This window comes from Centropristis striata, chromosome 19 (assembly GCF_030273125.1).
Source record: "Centropristis striata isolate RG_2023a ecotype Rhode Island chromosome 19, C.striata_1.0, whole genome shotgun sequence".
NCBI classification, from domain to species: Eukaryota; Metazoa; Chordata; class Actinopteri; order Perciformes; family Serranidae; genus Centropristis; species Centropristis striata.
The window spans coordinates 1,909,978-1,931,940 of NC_081535.1; the positions used below are offsets into that span (position 1 = coordinate 1,909,978).

At 36.6% G+C, this 21,963-nt stretch overlaps 1 protein-coding gene across 1 annotated transcript in view; it reads right to left on the reverse strand.

The window, feature by feature from the left end:
- whrna (whirlin a) overlaps positions 1–8,263 on the reverse strand; it is a 296,475-nt gene extending 288,212 nt beyond the window's left edge. Inside the window, 1 exon segment of the mRNA XM_059358134.1 lies at positions 6,557–8,263. Coding sequence (XP_059214117.1) covers positions 6,557–7,321 — 765 coding nt within the window. The 5' untranslated portion in view covers positions 7,322–8,263.
- Between the last annotated feature and the right edge of the window lie 13,700 nt (positions 8,264–21,963).

Sequence of the window (21,963 nt, forward strand, 5' to 3'; positions counted from 1 at the left end):
TTTGCTAGTCTCATAAAACATACTGGTATGGGAATCTATAGGGGCTAGGAGCAAAAGTAGGCTCACAAAAATCTTCAACCAGCAGCTGGTGGAACAAAACACGACCCAAACTAGGAGGAAAGACCAGAAATACTTCAGGACCCTCACATCCACTAGGAACTAGAAAAACTCAGGGGAGAGCAACAAGAAACATCTCAGAAACAAGAATTTCAGATTATAGGCTATAGGCTGTTCACTTTATATATTCTTTTCCATTTAAAATGCAGTTATCTATAGTCAGATTGCAAGAGAAATACAAGAAGAATTCCAAGCATTTACAAGCACTTAATCCAGAATCCAAGCACTTTTCAATCCTTGAAATTCAACATTAAAATTCAAGGATTTTCAAGGATTTCAAGCACCCGTACCAACCCTGCATTATGGATGTGTGTATAAAGGAAATGATGGAATACTATTACTGAGAAACACAGACACAGATAAGCAGCATTTTTTCCATCGATCTTTAGTTTCACTTCCTCTCCGTTTAAAAACCAACAGAAACAGAAACAACTTCTCACATGAGAAACGTTGTGCACTCTCTGAAAAGAAAAGAAAAAACCTAGACAGCAAAACTCTTCTGTGAAGTGTTGAGGAGCAGCGATCGATAGTCTTCACTCCACCGATGAGAGACGTCTTTAAATGTGGAGAGAATTGATTGGAAAAAAACATGGATGGTTAATTCTGCCATTAGTATTCTATCCCACACAGTTTGAGATCACGTTCAATATGAGCAGCAGAGACGCTCTGCAGTCTTTTGTCTGAAGAGACGATTTAGAGAAACTAACTTGAAATTAGCCCGATGGGCTCAATAAGAAACTATGAAGACATGATGGGAGTTATGAATCTTCTGCAGAGACTCTGGAAGGACACATGAAGCACTAAATAACAGGATACAAGGAGAAAAATGACAATAAATCTATGAAAAGTCATGCATCTGAAACATGGTACCAGCTTGCAGTCTTGACCATAAAGTAGGGCTGTCTGTCTCTGACTGTATAGAAGTCTATGAGAAAATGACCCTACTTCTCACTTGACTTATGACCTCAGTAAACGTTTCCCTAATGATTTTATGTGCTCGATTGCTAGATTAAAGTATTCTTCAACACAAAATATTGTTCATTAGCAAATTATGATTGGCACGCAAAAAAAAAACCCTCAATGTTACCCTATGGAGAGGCTAGAGTGATGACATCATCAAAAAAGGACACAAAATGAACATAAAAAGACACAAAATGACCAAAAACATGAAATCTTAAAAGTGCAGTGTAAAAATGCACAAAATGACTTCTTGTAATTAATGTTGTTCTGCTGTTGTTGACATCAGACCAACATTAAATCACAGTAAGTGGTTATTTTTTATTTGTTTCAAACCTTTTGTATTCCTATTTATACTGTTAAACATGCATTTGAGCATGAAATATGTTAAGTTACTGCACTGTAAACAAATAGACACAAAATGACCAAAAAAAGACACAAAATGACCAAAAAAAGACACAAAATGAACAAATAGACACAAAATGAAAAAAAAAAAAAGCACGCAAAAGAACCCCACAATGTTGCCCTATGGTGAGGCTAGAGTGATGACATCATCAAAAAAGACACAAAATCAACCAAAAAAAAGACACAAAATCAACAAAAAAAAGACACAAAATCAACAAAAAGACAAAAGCAAGCAAAAAAAAACCCTCAATGTTATCCTAGGGTAGAGAGGGTAGAGTGATGACATCATCAAAAAAGGACACAAAATGACCAAAAACATGAAATATTAAAAGTGCAGTGTAAAAATGCACAAAATGACTTCTTGTAATTAATGTTGGTCTGCTGTTCTTGAAATCACAATAAGTGGTTAATTTTTAATTGCTTCAAACCTTTTGTATTCCTATTTATACTGTTAAACATGCATTTGAGCATGAAATATGTTAAGTTACTGCACTGGAAACATATTTAAAATAGCATTTTCATCATATCTGGTTAAGTGACGCTCCTATGTGTGGCCCTGTGGTGGTGTTGTGGCCCCCTGCAGCATTTAAGTTGCCCATCCCTGATACACACACACATATATATATATATATATGTGTGTATGTATGTATCAGGGACGGGGACCTTGAGCCTGTGTAGCCTAAAATGTATCAACACACAGACAAGCGGCGAGTAAAGGCTTAATCAGGGATAATATATCCTCATCTCTCAGTGTTAAAGCCTATAGGAGCTGTATTTTGGCTCCAGTAAAGGTAAAAGCTTGCCTTGTGGCTGAGCCCTGCAGAAAGTGAATTACAACCAGAGGAGATAAAAGCCTGGCAGCTTTTTCAAGATCAGTGAAGGTTAGAAGGGACTCAATTTGAGCTCTAATCCGCGGTTGTCGGAGGGAACAAACTGGTGACCTTTCAAACTACACACATACAATCACTACTCTAAAAAGCAGCTTATAGATCTCTGGCAGTTTTGTGGCTTTGTGGAGGCAGTATTGTTGCCTCTCTTTCTTTATTTTTAAGGAATAACTCTTCTATCAATGTATGAGAGTCAGCCAGGGCTGTCTGAGTAGGTGGATAGGAGTCTCATTGAGATTAAAAGATGTTTCTGAAGAATATTGGTGCAATAATACATTTAATACTGACATAAAAACCTTAAATAACAGTCAAACTGCTTTCACTGATTTGTAAAAATGAAGTTAAATCAATAGATAAGTAGCAAAAGCTTGGTTTTAAGTAGCTCGAGAGAGAAAAACTGTCAGGAGAAAGAAGAAGAAAGTTGCATTTTCAGCACCATGGACAGCTCAAAAGCCTTTAGAGGCTTTAAAAGGTTAAAATATGTTTCTTAAGAATATTGCTACAAAAACACATTAAATACCAACATAAAAACCTTTAACAACAGTCAAACTGCTTTCACAGATTTGTAAAATGAAGTCAAATCAAAAAATAACTAGCAAAAGCATTGAGCATGAGTGACATTTTCCAGATACTTTTAAACTGAGTTGTTAAATAACTATAAATCCCTCTGACTGGAGTATAAAACGTGGGCAAGTAGGTGACAATGAGAGCAATCACAGAATCAATCAAAAAAGCATGGTTTTTAAGTAACTTAAGGGAGAAAAACTGTCAGGAGAAAGAGAAGAAAAGTTGCATTTTCAGCACCATGGACAGTTCAAAAGCCTTTAGAGGCTTTAAAAGGTTAAAATATGTTTCTTAAGAGGGGCATAAGAATGTTGCTACAAAAATACAATAAATACTAACATAAAAACCTTAAATAACTGCAAAACTGCTTTCACAGATTTGTAAAAATGGAGCTAAAGCTTTGACCATGAGTGAGATTTTCCAGATACTTTTAAACTGACTTGTTAAATAACTATAAATCCCTCTGATTGGAGAATAAAACGTGGGCAAGTAGGTGACAATGAGAGTAATCACAGAATTGATCAGAAAAGCACGGTTTTAAATACCCTGAGAGAGAAGAACTGCCAGGAGAAAGAGAAGAAAAAAATGTAAAGTTGAATTTTCAGCACCACGGACAGCTCAAAAAGCCTTTAGAGGCTTTAAAAGGTTAAAAGATGTTTCTTAAGAGGGGCATAAGAATGTTGGTACAAAAATACAATAAATACTAACATAAAAACCTTAAATAACAGTCAAACTGCTTTCACAGATTTGTAAAATGAAGTTAAACCAATAAATAACTAGGACAAGCGTTGACCATGAGTGACATTTTCCAGATGCTTTTAAACTGACTTGGACCTTGTTAAATAACTATAAATCCCTCTGATTGGAGTATAAAACGTGGGCAAGTAGGTGACAATGAGCACAATCACAGAATCGAGCAGAAAAGCACAGTTTTAAGTAGTTTAAGAGAGAAAAACTGTCAGGAGAAAGAGAAGAAAAGTTGCATTTTCAGCACCATGGACAGCTCAGAAGCCTTTGAGGCTATAAAAGGTTAAAATATGTTTCTTAAGAGGGGCATAAGAATGTTGCTACAAAAATACAATGAATACTAACATAAAAACCTTAAATAACTGCAAAACTTTCACAGATTTGTGAAAATGAAGTTAAGTCAATAAATAACGAGCAAAAGCATTGACCATGAGTGAGATGTTCCAGATACTTTTAAACTGACTTGTTAAATAACTATAAATCTCTCTGATTGGAGTAAGTAGGTGACAATGAGAGCAATCACAGAATCGATCAGAGAAGCATGTTTTTAAGTAGCTTAAGAGAGAAAAACTGTCAGGAGAAAGAAGAAGAAAAAAATGTGAAGTTGAATTTTCAGCACCACGGACAGCTCAAAAGCCTTTAGAGGCTTTAAAAGGTTAAAAGGTGTTTCTTAAGAGGGGCATAAGAATATTGCTACAAAAATGCATTTAATACTGACATAAAAACCTTAAATAACAGTCAAACTGCCTTCACAGATTTGTAAAAAATGAAGTTAAATCAAAAAATAACTTGCAAAAGCATTGACCATGAGTGAGATTTCCCAGATATTTTTAAACTGACTTGTTAAATAACTATAAATCCCTCTGATTGGAGTATAAAGCAAGTCGGTGACAATGAGCGCAATCACACAAATCGATCAGAAAAGCATGTTTTTAAATAATAATACATTATACATAATGCATAAACATAAATACCCTGAGAGAGAAGAACTGCCAGGAGAAAGAGAAGAAAACGTAAAATGTTGGATTTTCAGCACCATGGACAGCTCAAAAGCCTTTAGAGGCTTTAAAGAATATTTCTACAAAAAATAATTTAATACCAACATAAAAACCTTTAACAAGAGTCAAACTGCTTTCAAAGATTTGTAAAATGAAGTTAAATCAATAAATAACGAGCAAAAGCATTGACCATGAGTGAGATTTTCCAGATACTTTTAAACTGACTTGTTAAATAACTATAAATCTCTCTGATTGGAGAATAAAATGTGTGACAATGAGAGCAATCACAGAATCGATCAGAAAGCATGGTTTTAAGTAGCTGAAGAGAGAAAAACTGTAAACGTAAAGTTGCATTTTCAGCACCATGGACAGCTCAAAGGCCTCATAAACACCAAGGACCTCACAAGGTCTCCTCCTAAACCACTCAACACACATCACACTCTCTCTTTATCACATAATCACTAATAGCTCTTCTTTACACTCAGCAGCATCAACAACACAAACACACAGAGTCTAACTGCAGGAACACAAAGGGTTAAACTGAGAAAAACTGTGTTAAAGTTTTTTAACATTGTTTTAACTCTCCAGCCAGATGTGTTATAGGTAAGTCAGTGATATGAGACTTATTTCTACAGGTATTGATGTTTTTATGTTCAAAAATCATGATTTATTTGACCTTTGACCCCAAAAATGTAGTTCCTGTCTCTGGTTTTGCTGTAAAAGGTTCTAATAGTAATGTTGTTGTCTAGCTTTTATATTTAGTTTTCACTGAATAAACATTTTCAGATTGATTGTTATGAATGTATTTAAGTGTTTAACAACTCTATTCAAAGATTTGTCTATTTTATACTTAATATTATAAAGAAATGTTATATTTTAGTCTTAATATCATTTTATCTCACTTTTTTACTTCATCACTATCTAGATAATAATTTCCCTTTCAAATAAACATATAATGTCTATAATTCTTGTCTTCACTATTCAACACAATGAAGAAATACAAGACTACACTGGATCAGACCGTCTGCTTTGGTTTTATGTTTAATTTTGTATTTACTGTAAAACAAAATAAATAAATATACTACATATTTCCATGCTGACTATAGAAGTCAATACAGACATTTTATACCTCGTTTGAAACCTTAAAACTTTGTTTTTTCAACGGATTTAACAATCTAACTTTAGGATTTACAACATAAAAATCCAAATCAGACCATTAAAAGAACTTACTGCAGTCTGCTTTGGTTTTGAGTTGGATTTTTTTCTAGTTACTGCAATTTTTTATGTCATTATTTCTCTGAAAGGAAGCAAAATGGAAATCTAAAACTTTGTCACAAGATAAAACAGACATCAAGGAGCTCATTTTTAGTTTTAACTCAATTTCGACCATAAATATAGTTCCTGCAGTTAGACTTTGTAGGGCAGAACAGTAGACGGAGGCCCCCAGGGGCCAGAACACAGAACACAAACCCTGCTCTGTGGCTAGCAGCTGTTGATAAAGCTCTCTGGTTACATGCTGAGTGGAGCTAGTACTATAGTAGTACTATAGTAGTAGTACTATAGTAGTGTAGTAGTGTTCACTGTTTGCTGATAGAACACAGAGACAAAGCTGCTTCAGGCACGAAAATCAATCCGCCTCAACAAATCCACTCTTGTTAGCTGCAAGAGGTCAATGGAAGACACCAGCAGCAACACATAATTAATAAGAGAGCTTATTACACACAGGAGGAGCAGGTTTAGAGGTTTAGAGGACGAGGCCGGACTGGTCCCATGACGGTCCCACTGGAGCCGGATCACTGATCTGCTGCAGGCTAAAACTCTCCACCAGCTGATGGAACCATGAAGCTGAGCAGGAATAAATAAAATAAAACAGGATCCTACCTTCACTGCATCAGCATGTGTGACTTTCTCGAAGACTTTGTCGTTGACTTTCATGATCTGGTCCCCGATCCGGAGCCCCTGTTTCTCCGCCAGGCTCCCGGGCTCCACCAGGGACACGTAGATGCCGACCCCGTGCTCCGAGCCCCCCCGGATGCTGAACCCCAGACCCTCGTTGCTCTTGTGCCGCTTCATGGTGACCTGCCGGATCTCCCCCGGCGGCTCGTGCACAAAGTTGCTGCCCAGCAGCGGCACCAGGGGGGCGGCCGTCCCGTCGCTGCTGGTGCTGAAGCTGTCCGGGGAGCCGCGCAGCGCCACCTGGAACTCCGGGTTGTTGGCGGGGTTGCTGGGGGAGAAATGCCCGGGGGGGGTCGGGGTCGGGCTGGCTCCGGGGCCGAAGTCTCCCTGCGGGGGCTCCGCGGTGCCGTTGGCTGCAACTATATCCGACTTTAAGTAGAGGCCCTCGGAGGTGTACTGCTCGAAGAGCAGCTGGTCGGAGCGCGGGATGACGAGCCGCAGCATGGGGAGAAGCTGCCGCTTGCTGGGCGCGTTGAGGATCACGTTGAGGGTCTGGACCAGGTCGTACACGTTGCGTTTGGAGTGGTAGACGTTGAGGCAGTGGATGAACTGCTCGCGCTCGAAGTCGTTGAGCAGCAGGTTGAGCGCGTTGTGCAGCTTCCGCACGTTGGCGGAGAGAGTCCGCGCGCTGGAGGCCACCGAGTTGGCGGAGGAGCTGAGGGACATGCGCTCCAGGTCGGTGCTGCTCATCCTGCCGGCGGGGGGACCGGGACCGGGACCGGGACGCGGCGCCACACTGGTTGCGGGTTAGAGAGCGCGCATCACGGGCTGCAGGAGGCGCGGGATCGGACCGGCGCTGCGCATCACGACCGCTGGAGGAGGACCGGAGCTCCGCGTGTCTCCATGCTGCCGGATGATCCGCTTATGATCCGGATAGAGCGACTAGAAGGGGGGCAGCTTCACCTCTCCACCGCGCAATTAAAGTCCAACTAATTCAATTTCACAGCGGACACGAATTAATTAGCACTTAACCATCATTTAGATATCAGTTAATTGGATTCTAAGAACTTCACGTGTGCGTCAAAAACTGGACATGCAACAGCGTCGCGGAGAACCTGGAGACCTGGTCCCTGTAGTCCCTGTAGTCCCTGGTCCCGCTCCGTCACAGAGCTTATAATGAGCCACGTCAGGACCTGCGTGTCATTAGCTGCAGGCTTGTTTTCCAGGAGGTCAGGTGGCTGAGAGCCGAGCCGAGCCGAGCCGCGCCGCGCCGCGTCTCTGGTGTCTCTGGTGTCCGCCTCAGCGCCAACAGATCCACAAGGAACCAGAACTTAACATAAAACACCCTCGGTCCTCTGTGGTGCAGAAAGAAAAGCTATTCCCGCTCCACGAAGAAAAATAAAATATAAAAAGTTATATCTGAGCTCCTGTTTGTTGTCCTGGTACTCCAGAATATCCGCTCCGGGTTTTATTTCCAAGTTAGTCTCCAGGTGATCGGGTCCTGCTGCCGGTCCCGTCTTCTCTCCGGTGCTGCTGGTGGATCCTCGGTCCGGCTCGGTGTCTCGGTGTCTCGGTGACCTGCTGCTGTGTCTCTGTTACTACAGCGACACACTGAGACTACTGGCTCCTCTCTCGTCCTCTGTCGGAAGTGACGCAGCGCCGTCAGCCGGTAGCTGCGTCCGTCCAGCAGGCTGCTGCTCCACGCGGAGCTCCGTCACATTCACAACACTAACAACTCTATATTTAGACATTAGAGCAGTTTAGAGTCGATACATGATGCTCGTTTAGTAGGACAGGTGTAGACTTCAAAATAAAATACAAATACTAATAGGCAAAGGTCATATATAGATGATAAACACATAGAAGATAAAAAGGGATGACAAATCTAAAAACTAAAAACAATAAAATAACATATCAGAAGGTAATACACCCCCATGCATGGTACTTCAGTCACAATTACGTTTAACAAGGAGCTTTATTTAGACATTATAGTAGTCAAGTCAATATACAGTCATGGAAATAAATATTAAACTATTGTTTTCTTCAATTTCTTGTTCATTTTAATGTCTGGTTCAACTAAAGGTTCATTTGTTTGAACAAATATAATGATAACAACAAAAATAGCTGATAAGAGTTTAATTTATGGTTTTCTTTGATGATAATTTTGGTTATTATGAATAAAACCATGTTAAATGTCTAGATATCAGCTCTTAAATTAAACTCTTATCAGATATTATTGTTGTTATCATTATATTTGTTCAGACAAATGGACCTTTAATTGAACCAGACATTAAAATGAACAAGAAACTGAATAAAACAAGGTGGTTTGACATTTATTTTCATGACTGTATTTATCACATTTAGTAGGACAGGTGTAGACTTCAAAATAAAATACAAATACAAATAGGCAAAGATCATACATAGATGATAAACAGAAGATAAAAACATAGAAGATAAAAAGGGATGACGAATCTAAAAACTAAAAACAATAAAATAACATATTAGAAGGTAATACACTCCCATGCATGGTACTTCAGTCACAATTACGTTTAACAAGCAGCTTTATTTAGACATTAGAGGAGTTTCTAGTCAATACAGAATGCACGTTTAGTAGGACAGGTGTGGACTTCAAAATAAAATACAAATACTAATAGGCAAAGGTCATATATAGATGATAAACAAAGATAGAAGATAAAAACATAGAAGATAAAACCGATGCAAATCTAAAAACTAAAAACAATAAAATAATATATAAGAAAGTCATACACTTCCATGCATGGCACTTCAGTCACAATTAAGTTATCTGTCCATCAATAAGATATCTGATATCTAGACATTTAACATGGTTTTATTGATAATAACCAAAATCATGATCAATAAAACCATGTTAAATGTCTCGATATCAGCTCTTAAAAGAAACTCTTATCAGCTATTTTTGTTGTTATCATTATATTATATTTATATTGTATCATTATATGTTATAATTTCTAGTCAATACAGAATGCACATTTAGTAGGACAGGTGTGGACTTCAAAATAAAATACAAATACAAATAGGCAAAGGTCATATATAGAAGATAAACACATATAATAATAAAAAAAACAATAAAATAACACACTAAGAAGGTAAAACACCCATTGTTTTCTTCAATTTCTTGTTCATTTTAATGTCTGGTTCAACTAAAGGTTAATTTGTTTGGACAAATATAATGATAACAACAAAAATAGCTGGTAAGATATCTGATATCAAGCTATTTTCCATGTTTTTCTTTGGTAGTGATTTTGGTTATTATGAATTAAACCATGTTAAATGTCTAGATATCAGCTCTTAAATTAAACTCTTATCAGCTATGTTTGTTGTTATCATTATATTTGTCCAAACAAATGCACCTTTAGTTGAACCAGACATTAAAATCAACAAGAAATTAGAGAAAACAAGGGTCTAATATTTATTTTCATGGCTGTATTTATCACATTTAGTACAACAGGTGTAGACTTCAAAATAAAATAAAAAATAAAAATAGGCAAAGTTTTATGTTTACTGTTGATTGTTTATCTGAATTGCATTTGTATTTGTATGCTACTGGAACTTCAATTTCCTTGAGGGATCAATAAAGTCTAAAAAGTGTTAAAGTTCAGCCTCACAACAATAAATCACATCAATTCAGTACAAATGTGCCTGTTAAAAAGAATAAATATGACTGTGATCATTTCCTTCTTTCTCATCATCAGTCTGTGCTGCAGGTCCTCCAGCTGCAGCAAGGGTTTTTTTTATTTCTTTGTAATTTTTTTGTGTGTTTCTTTTTTTTTTTTTTTTTTGTAAAAACAAAATTGTGCTTTTTGTGTGTATATTTCTGTTTTTTGTAAAAAAAAAAAAAAAAAAAAAAAAAAATTGGGGGGGTTATGTGTGTTTTTTATTTTTTTTTATTTTTGTGGGTTTTTTGTGGGGGTTTTTTTGTGGTTTTTGTGGTTTTTATATGAGTGTTTTTGTAAAAACAAAATTGTCCTTTTTGTGTGTATATTTGTGTTTTCTGTAATTTTGTGGGGTTTTTTGTTTTTTATATGTGTTTTTATCAGTGTTATTTGTAATTTTTTCATTTTTTTGTGTTTTTTACGTGTGTCTTCTGTGTGTTTTTATGTTTTTTTGTAATTTTTTGTGTTTCTTGTGTTTTTTGTAAAAACAAAATTGTGCTTTTGTGTGTATATTTGTGTTTTTTGTAATTTTGTGTGTGGGGGGGGGGGTGTTTATTATGTGTTTTTATCAGTGTTTTTTGTATTTTTTATGGTTTTTTGTGTGTTTCTTGTGTTTTTTATGGTTTCATGCGTGTCTTCTGTGTGTTTTTATGTTTTTTGTAATTTTTTGGTGTGTTTCTGTGTGTTTTTGTAGAAAAAAAAATGTTTTTTATGTTTTTTTATGTGTTTTTTGTAAATTTTTTTGGTGAGTTTTTGTAAAAAAAAAAAAGAAAAAAAAAAAAGAAATTTAAGTTGCATATACAGGCAGAATGAAAAAGAGTCCAAAACTAAAATAGACCCAAACTCCAAAGAGTTAAGTTAGTGCCTGTTAAAAAGAATATATGACTGTGATCCTGTCCTTGTTTCTGTGTGCTGCAGGTCTGGAGCCTGTCCCTGATCAGGAGTCCAGCAGCAGAGTGGAGGTGAACTCTGAGTCCGTGTGATCAATCACTAGTTTAAAACGGTGACGATATCAGCAGCAGATGAAGCTTGGTGGCCTCCCTGTTGACTGATGACACCAGCAGCTTCTGGCAGAGTTTCTGAGCTGAGCCGGCTTTAAATCTGCTGCTGGGAGCCAGAAACCAGAACCAAAACCTCCTTCTGCCTTATTAAACAGGAAGAGAAGTGACTGAGAAGAGTCTGTCTGCAGAGGAGAGGACCATTGTGTCCTTTTCAGTTATAATTGTGACAGAGTGTGCTCCGGGTGACAGAATCACTAATGTCAAAGTAATTAGTGAGGTTAAAAAAATGGACCGATGCACTTGGAAAATGAAAATGGTCTTTTGGAAATGAATCAATTAGAAAATCAGAGGAGGAACGGAGGTTAAAACTCTGAGTCTGACTCCTTTCATCCTGCCTGGATTCACCACTAAAACATGTTTAAATACCATGTTGGTATATTTTTTCACCTATATGACCTGATAATAATAATAATTGATTTTTTATTCTGACTTACTGGATCAACATTTAGAACCAAAAAGAAACAAAAAAGAACATAAATGTGATCTTGTGATTGTGTGTGATCCTGTCATCAACTCTATTTGATTTGGCTCTGGTGTGTTTAGAGGAACAATTTGGGTCATTTTGTGTCTTTTTTTTTTTGCTAATTTTGTGTCTTTTTTTTTGTATTTTTTTTTTGGTCATTTTGTGTCTTTTGCTGTGTCTTTGTAGTATTTTTGTGTCTTTTTTTAGTCATTTTGTTTCTTTTTGTGTCTATTTTGTGTCTTTTTGTGTCTTTTTTTGGTCATTTTCTATCTTTTCTTGGTCATTTTGTGTCTTTTTTTGGTCATTTTGTGCCTTTTGTTGTGTCCTTTTGGTCATTTTGTGTACTTTTGTGTCTTTTTATGTCTATTTTTGTGTCTTTTTAGTCATTTTGTTTCTTTTTATGTCTATTTTCGTGTCTTTTTTATTCATTTTGTGTCTTCTGTATTTTTTTTAGTCATTTTGTCTTCTCATTTTGTGTCTTTTTGTGTCTATTTTAGTCATTTTGTGTCTTTTTTAGTCATTCTGTGTCTTTTTTAGTCATTTTGTGTCTTTTTTAGTCATTTTGTGTCTCTTTTGTAGTCATTTTGTGTGGTTTTTGGTCATTCAGTGTCTTTTTTAGTCATTTTGTGTACTTTTTTTGGTCATCTTGTGCCTATTTTAGTCATTTTGTGTCTTTTTTAATCATTTTGTGTCTTGTTGTGTTGTGTCGGGCTCTACTCTGCTTTGTTTTCTAGTCTGGATGTGATGAAGAAGTCATGTTCTGGAGCTCTCGGAGACTCCGGAGGGTGAAAGCTCCTCTGAGTGAAATCACAGATGAAGTCAGCAGTCCTGGTCTCAGAGTGACGCAGCAGAACTGTCAGCAGGAAGCAGCGACGCAGCAAACACAGAACATCAACAGCTTCTGATACGTCTGCATGGTTTCAGAGAGACTTTATCACTTCATGATTCCTCCGCTAACGCTTTAGTTTCATTCTTCTTCTAAATAATCAGTCACTGGAGAAACTTCTTCTACTTTACAGTCCAATGGTTTGATATCAGACATTAAGGCTGCAACTACTGATTACTGGCATCATTAATTAGTTAAAATTAAAATTATTTATCAGATTAATGCATGAATCATCTCATCTGTCCTCTGTGTTTTCTGCAGCTGTTTTGTATCTATTTGTAGTCATTTTGTGTCTCTTTGTGGTCGTTTGGTGCCTATTTTGCAGTTTTTTTATGTGTCATTGCAGTAATTTTTTAGTCTTTGTGGTTGTTTTGCCCCCTTTTTAGTAATTTTGTGTCTTTTTCTCATCATTTTGTCTTTTTTAATCATTTTGTGTCTTTAATGTTTCTATTTTTGTGTCTTTTTTAGTCATTTTGCGTGGTTTTAAGTCATTTTGTGTCTTTTTTTGGTCATTTTATGTCATTTTTAGTAATTTTGTGTCCTTTTTTGGTCATTTTGTATCTTTTTGGTCAATTTGTGTCTTTTTTTAGTCATTTTGTGTCTTTTTTTTTGGTTATTTTGTGTCTTTTTTTGGTCATTTGTGTCTTTTTTGGGTCATTTTATGTCGTTTTTAGTCATTTTGTGTCTTCTTTTAGTTATTTTGTGTCTGAGACTTTACAGTCCAATGGTTTGATATTAGACATTCAGGCTGCAGCTACTGATTACTGGCATCATTAATTAGTGTTAAAATTATTTATCAGATTAATGCATGAATCATCTCTTCTGTCCTCTGTCTTTTCTGCAGCTGTTTTGCGTCTATTTGTAGTCATTTTGTGTCTCTTTGTGGTCGTTTGGTGCCTATTTTGCAGTCATTCTGTGTGTTATTGCAGTCGTTCTTTAGTCTTTGTGGTTGTTTTGTCCCTTTTTAAAGTCTCTCAGTCTCTTTGTGTGTTTTCAAAGCAGTTTTGTATCTCTTTATTGTCACTTTGTGGTATATTTGTGTCTCTTTGTTGTCATTTTGACTGTCTTTGTATTGGTTGTGTCTCTGTGAGATATAACTATATAGACCAAGAATGCAGGACTTTTACTGTAGTGGAGTCATTTCACAGTGTGTATTAGTACTTGTACTGCAGTAAAGGACTTGAATACTTCTTCCACCATGTGACTTTGGGTTCTGCATCATTTGGGGTTTTGCTTTCATGTTGTTTTCTCCAACAGAAACTCTTTATTTATTTCTGCACTTCACAACACACAGCATGCAGCCCCTCTATCATCAGCCCACACTGTGAATGAGGTTTATTTCCACTGCAGTGATGTTTCCCCATTACAGCGTTAGTGAGGTCCAACACTGATGTGGGGTTATTAGACCTGGCATTTTGTGTCTACTTTGTGTCTTTTTTTAGTCATTTTGTGTATTTTTTTAGTCATTTTGTGTATTTTTGTGTATTTTTTAGTCATTTTGTGTCTTTATAGTGTTTTTGTGTCTTTTTTTAGTCCTTTTGTGTCTTTTTTGTCATTTTGTGTTTTTTGGTCATTTTGTGTCTTTTTTAGTCTTTTTGTGTCAATTTTGTGTCTTTTTTTTAGTCATTTTGTGTATTTTTTATGTCTATTTCTGTGTCTTTTTGTCATTTTGTGTTTTTTTTAGTCATTTTGTGTCTTGTTGTGTTGTGTAGGGCTCCACTCTGCTTTGTTTTCTAGTCTCTCTAGTCATGTGGGATTATTAGACCTGATTCATAATAAGAGTCCCAGTTTCTCCCAAAGCTGTCTGAGGTCAGGTTCAAGTTCTTCCACAATAAATTACATTTTCAGCCAATTAACCCCTGATATATTTTGTATTTTGAGTGTGTTTTTGAGGGAAGGTCAAAGTTTGGACTCATCAGTCAGAGATCTCTTTCAGAAAATCAGTCTATCAAGTGTTCTTTTGTGGGTCAGTTTGAAGATACTTCTGGGGACGTTTCGGTATATATACGTATATATATGTTAATAATCCAATCCAATCCACTTTATTTATAGAGCACAATTTTATCAAACACAAGGTTTCCAAAGTGCTGCACAAACAATAAATAGATAACACAATACAAAGAGATGTAGTAAACAATAGAACAGTAAAATACAATGAGATAAAATAAATTTAAAATAGGATAAAAATAAATAAAATAAAATGTAAAATGTACTCCCCGCACAAAATAAAATATGCATGTATACAAATAAAAACAAAAAAATCATAAAATCATAAAATCAACACTCTACGTGGTGTTAAAAGCCATCTCTTATAGCCTGCTATTAACTGTATTATAATGGCATTATAATACAGTGAATAGCAGGCTAAACGAGATTTATAAGCGCGTATAAGAAACTTATTAACAGTTTTGCAAATGCTTAAAGTTCTGGCAACCACAGCTGCTGGTTTTTACCATAAAAAATACAGTTGTTTTTTTTAAAGTGCACTGAGACACTGAGACTCTGAGTTCAGCTCCGCTACAGCAAAACGTTGATACAGCAAACATTTAAACACGAGTTTCTGTTACTCTGTGTGGATCAGCAGACCTGTGTATGTGTGTGTGTGTGTGTGTGTGTGTGTGTGTGTGTGTGTGTGAAGTTGATCGATGACAGTAATTAGAAGAGTTCACCAAGGGAAACATGGAGAAGCCAAACAGTGTTATAATGGACAGAGACAGTCGCTGGCCAACCAGCAGAGCAGCAGAACAAAGATGGAGAAAGTTCATCGAGTTAGAGAGAAAAAGAAGACAACTGAGAGCAAAAACTGACAAAAAAAAGAGACAAAATGAACACAAAGAACCCCAGCAGAGCTCAATGATTCTGGCTATTATCACAGTTTTCAATTTTAACTGAAAAAAGCTCTTAGCTGAAGCCCGACGGAGAAAGACTCTCGGTGGCAGAACAATTAATGTGTTAATGACGAGATGACCGCTGTGAGATTAACTAGTGTAACGATAACAGCCCTGTGTGTGTGTGTTTGTGTGTGTGTGTGTGTGTGTGTGTGTGTGTGTGTGTGTGTGTGTGTGTGTGTGTGTGATCACTATGACCGGGGCACGTTGCCCCAGTAAGAGACTCCAAAATAAAAGGAGGAGGCTGCCTCCTCACAAGTAAATGAGTCCATTTCATGGTTAACTGTAATCATTGTGAAGGCTTAACAAGGCTTAAATACTCCACTTAATAGGCTTTACGGCGTATGACTAAAAGCTTAACGGAGTCATCAGTTTTAATCAAATACAAGATAAATGGGCTTTAAACAGGTCGGCATGTAAAACAAAAACCAGCATGTCTGCAGCTGCAACAACCAGGAGTTTATATTCACAACGGGTCAAATAGTCACTTTTGTATGTTTTAGTGACTAAATGCAAGGCAGATGCATGTAAATATATAGGGCTATATATACTGTATGTGTGTAAATGTTTATATGTTTATGTACATCTGTTTAATGGTGCCTATGTGAGTATGTGTATGTATATGTATATGCATGTATTCGTATATGTTGTTGTTTATTGTTTCGGTTCGAAAAGAAGAATTAATAAAAATGAAATGCTACTTTTCCAAGCCCTGCTGAAAACTGTTTTCCCACAGGACCTGACAGAGATTTCTGGATGGTGATGCTACTACATATACAATTTATATATTTCCATATTCAGCAGGGCTGTTTCCACTACTTTTTTTAGTCCCTGTAGAAGAGCAGGGTCGTGTTTCTCCCCTGATAAAAGCGTGGTTGCTGATTGGATAGAACGCTAAGCAGGATGTGACGTAGTACTCTACGCCACAACAACACGCGCCATTTGTAAAAGCTGGCAAAGCCACTTTGTTGCTATATTTAGCAACTTTTCAGACCCCCTTAGCGACTATTTTTCAAAAAAAGCGACTGGAGACAAATCCAACGACTTTTTTCTGGTGTTATTGGAGACTTTTGGAGACTCATTCTTACTCTGTTAGCGGCAGTTAGCTACAGTTAGCTCTGTAACAGTACAGTGTGTATGTGCTAACAGTTAGCTCTGTAGCAGTACAGTGTGTATGTGCTAACAGGCTAACAGTTAGCTCTGTAGCAGTACAGTGTGTATGTGCTAACAGGCTAACAGTTAGCTCTGTAGCAGTACAGTGTGTATGTGCTAACAGGCTAACAGTTAGCTCTGTAGCAGTACAGTGTGTATGTGCTAACAGGATAACAGTTAGCTCTGTAGCAGTACAGTGTGTATGTGCTAACAGACTAACAGTTAGCTCTGTAGCAGTACATTGTGTATGTGCTAACAGGCTAACAGTTAGCTCTGTAGCAGTACAGTGTGTTTGTGCTAACAGGTTAGCGGACACTCTGTGTACAGTTAGTGATGCCGGTTAATTCACAATCACTAAAAGTAACAGACTGGAGAACATAGGACCCTTTTTGGGAATAGCGGGGAACAAGGGTCCTATGTTCCCCAGTCTCATACAAAGAGGGGAACATAGACATGCTCCCATGCTAACGCTACCCGGCGATCGATAGCGTGTTAGCGTTAGCGGCTAGTAAGACCAAGACCAACGGACCATCGGTGCCGTTGAGAGAGACAAACTAAAAGGTGAATCGTTCATTTATTTGATTTGTTTAACTGCAATGTGATTGATACAGGCTAGCGAGCTAATGCTATATAATACGTGATATCATGGAAATTATAATTATCTTTAAATAACGTGATAATATCAAGCATGTCCAGACGTGTGCACCACTTTTAAGTGTCCTCTGGAAACACTTCTGTTGTGTTGTGGTCTTTGTTTTCTAAATGCTGCTCTTGTGTTGTCAGATTGATGAAGATGTTTTCTCAGTTTGTTGTGTTTTGTGTATTAGCATGTGTCTGAGCCCTCAAGGCCACCATAGAAACAGACAACACATGTTAGCAGTTAGCAGAAGGTTACCCAGTAATAACTCCGACACCTTGAGTCTTTGTGTGGAGCTATTGGCAGGTGGCACAGCTTCTTATTTCACTTGATGGCTGTTGTACAATTGAAAAGCTTTTTACAGAAAAACATGATTGGTTGAAGGATTGGACCTGTGAGGCCTTACAGCACCTCTCAGAGCACGCTGTACATCTGGAGTTTGATTTTTTCTGTTCAATAAAGTAGTGGCTTTATACATCAATCAGCTGTCAGTGTATTAAATTAGATTTTCACAAATAACAATGTCAGAATAGCTCAGAATGTGGCAGTGATGTTAAGTATCGGGTTTGAGAGCTGCTGTCTGAAGGTTTGGTACAGACCAGAAGAAAGCTGTATATATGTATATATATATACATATATATATATATATATCAATTCAGATGGTGTCCAGATTTTTACCAGATTACTATTTTAGTTTAGTAAACTCCCCTCTGGATCGCGTTTTGAAATTAAAAGAAACATTATTTTCAAAATCTGATTTAAAAAAACAACCTATCAGGTCATATAGAGCAGTAGTTCTCAACCTTTGAGTCGCGACCCCCAATTTAACATGCATGTTGTCCACGACCCCCGCTCACTGAACAGAATCTCACACGCACAATTCAGATCACCTAAAAAGGAAACAAAATGACCAAAAAAGACACAAATTGTCCACAAAATGATCAAAAATAGACAGAAAATAATCAAAAAAAGACAGAAAATGACCAAAAAAGACAGAAAATGACCAAAAAAAGACACAAAAGGACCAAAAAAGACACAAAATGATCAAAAAAGACAGAAAATGATCAAAAAAAGACACAAATTGACCACAAAATGACCAAAAAAAGACACAAAATGACCAAAAAAAGACATTAAGTAACCAAAAACACATGAACACATGAACACTTTAACACAGTGGAGACAGAGCTGACTTCCAAAATGATTTGGCGACCCCCAGAAATCATCTCGCGACCCCAATTGGGGTCCCGACCTCAAGGTTGAGAACAGCTGATGTAGAGGAGATTCTAACACGGCACGGTAAACATTTGTTTTGTTGTTTATACAGGCAGAATTAAATGTATACAAAAAGAGACTCCAAAGGGTTAAATAAAAGTGTAATCTGGTTATACTTTTATATATATATATAGTGTCAGGCCATGTTTCAAGATATAAATACAGTCTAGAGTTCTGGTCCAGGTTTGTTTCCTGCTGTTCTGCTTTGAGGATTGCGAGAAAATAAAAAAAGATTCAATTATACTTGTAGGATGTTTTTTCTTCTCCATGTCAACACCTGAACGGATCTGAACTTGGACCTGAGCTGTTTCCTAGCAACACTGGTCAGAAGAAAAGGTTCATATTAGTTCATAGTAGTTTCACAAATGAGAACCGCTATTAAATGTTCTCTGTGGAGGAGTGTAACCTGGTTTTTTAAATCAGTGGTTTCACAATTTCCCACTGAAAACTCAGCAGGGCAGCTTCTGGAGTAAATGGGTTTTTACCTACAATGTAAGCTTTATTTTAATTATTATGCCAGCTGTACGAATGTCCAGCAGAAGTTCTTCCAATTTGGGATAAACTTAGCTCACAGCTAATTCACCGGCGTTAGCGTCCTTTAGCCGACTCTGCTAAACCAGAGGCTAACATACGCGGTTAAAACAATATACGGTTCAAAATATAAGACGTTAGACTTTAGTTTCACACCATTTAATTAATTGGAAGCATAACATGATCATTTATATTAGTAGTATTAAAAAATACATAAAATTAAGCAAAAAATGACTCAAATTGACCACAAAATGACCACAGAAAGACACAAATTGACCAAAAAAGACAAAATGTCCCAAAAAAGAAACAAAATGACTAAAAAAAGACACAAAATGACCAAAACAGACACAAAATGACCCAAAAACGACACAAAATTACAAAAAAAATAAATAAATAAAAAATAAAAACACACAAAATAGGTAAAAAAGACACAAAATGACTAAAAAAAACACACAAAATGACCAAAAAAGAAAGCAAAATGAACAAAAAAGACACAAAAAAGACACAAAATTACTAAAAAAACACACAAAATGACCAAAAAAGAAAGCAAAATGAACAGAAAAGGCACAAAATGGCCAAAAAAGACACAAAATTACTATTTAATAAACCACAAAATGGGCAAAAAAAGACATTAAATGACCAAAAAGACTAAAACACTTCCAAAATGACTTGGCGACCCCCAGAAATCATCTCGCGACCCCAATAGGGGTCGGGACCCCAAGGTTGGGAATAGCTGCTTTAGCCGACTCCGCTAAACCCGAGGCTAACGTACACGGTTTAAACAATATACGGTTCAAAAAATAAGAAGTTAGACTTTAGTTTCACACCATTTAATCTTTATAAAAGAGGATAAACTCTTGTCTGAGACCCTGGGCTCTTAATGTGTGTGTGTGTGTGTGTGTGTGTGTGTGCGTGCGTGTGTGTGTGTGTGTGTGTGTGTGTGTGTGTGTGTGTGTGTGAGAGAGGATGTGAGGTCAGCAGGAAACAGAAGAAGAGTTTGTCGGGGCAGACAGACGGAGGAGAAGTGGAACTGAGTGTCTGAAAACATTAACACAGTGGCTCCATAATGAGTCATGCTACATTGAGCATTTCTCCCTGATTAACTTTTAAACACAACCTGCCTGTTCATCTGGAAGGAACAGTGTCTCATTTGGTCTTAAGTAGGACTCCGGTGCTCCGGGGACGTTTAGCTGATAAGGACATAAACATCTAAACTCCTGTCAGCACGAGGTTTAAATGAAAGGACGCACAGTTTGCTGTTAAGATATATATTGCATACACATTCATAATGTCTCTACAGCAAGTACAGAAAGCCATTACAAAGGTAATAAAATTAGAGCTTGGAGGATTGTTTAAAGTTTCTAAAGTGAAATATGAAATATGATATAGCTCCTTCAACCATTCTCCATTAGTCTCCATGTGGGAAGAAATGAGTCATCTGAATATTCACATTAAGACCACAGACGCCTCAATTAAACACATTTTGAGTCACAGAAGTTTGTGTTCTTCAGTGTGTGGGAGACGTCTGATTTAAAAGGGCACATTAAGAATAAATATCAGAATAAATAGTAACACTGAGGACAGAGAACGGAAGTGACTGTGACTGAAATGTCACATTAAAGAATAAATTAAAGACGTTTCCATTCACTGGTTTAGAGCAAATAAACAAAGCTGCAGTAACGTACTCTGGTGTGGTTTTTGTGATTTTGTGTGCATTTTTGTTTTTTATGTGTTTTTTGTGTGTTCTGTGTGTTTTTATGGAGGGTTTTGTCATTTTTTGGTGTGTTTTTGTGTGTTGTTTCTGTGTGTTTTTGTAATAAAAAAACAACTAATTTTAATAGTAATTTTGTGTGCATTTTTTACATGTGTTTTTTATATTTTCTGTGTTTTTATTTGTGTTTTTTGTAATTTTTTGTGTTTTTATCTGTGTTTTTTGTAATTTTTTCATTTTTTGTAATTGTTTGTGTTTTTTGTAAAAAAAAACACAAATGTTTTTTGAATGTTTTTATTAAGTGTTATTTTGTAATTTTGTGTGCATTTTTTACGTGTTTTTTGTTTTTTTGTGTTTTTTGTTATATTTTGTGTGTTTTTATGTGTGTTTTTTGTATTTTTTTGTTTTTTTGTAATTTTTGTGTGTGTTATTTGTAATTTTTTGTGTTTCTGTGTTTTTTGTATCTTTTTCCATTTTTTTCTGCTTTTTGTATGTTTTTTTATTTGTGCTTTTTGTAATTCTGTGTGTCTTTACATTTTTTTTACTTGTTTTTTGTATTTTTTTCTGTGTGTTTTTTGTGTTTCAAAATGTTGATCCAGTAAGTCAAAATGACAAAATAATAATTGGGTGAGCTGAAAAAGATGCTACCAGCATGACATGGTGATCATTATTTAAGTTGCATAAACAGACAGAATAGAAAAAAGAGTCAAAAACCAACAAAATAGACCCAAACTACAAAGTAGAGAAAAGCTGCAGTATGACAGTAAATAAAAAGAATATTTTGTTCTTATCTTTTCTTCTTATTTCACACCAACATGTCGGAGGTTTCTGCCGTCCTGACCCGAATAAAACATCTAAACTGATTGGACACACATCTTAGTTGTTAAATACAGTTTAAATGTGTGTAAACAGATGTGGAAGATGAATCGGGCAGCACTCCTGTAAATTTGCTTTCTAGTCGATCCTATTTTCCAGGTGACCGGCTCCCTGTGGAGAAGCTTTCATGGTGTTACAGGAAGCTTCAGGAGGACCAGAGGCAGGAAACTAGTGTGAAGAAACGGCTTCACAGTTTAATCTGTCAACAAGGTGTGAAGAAGCT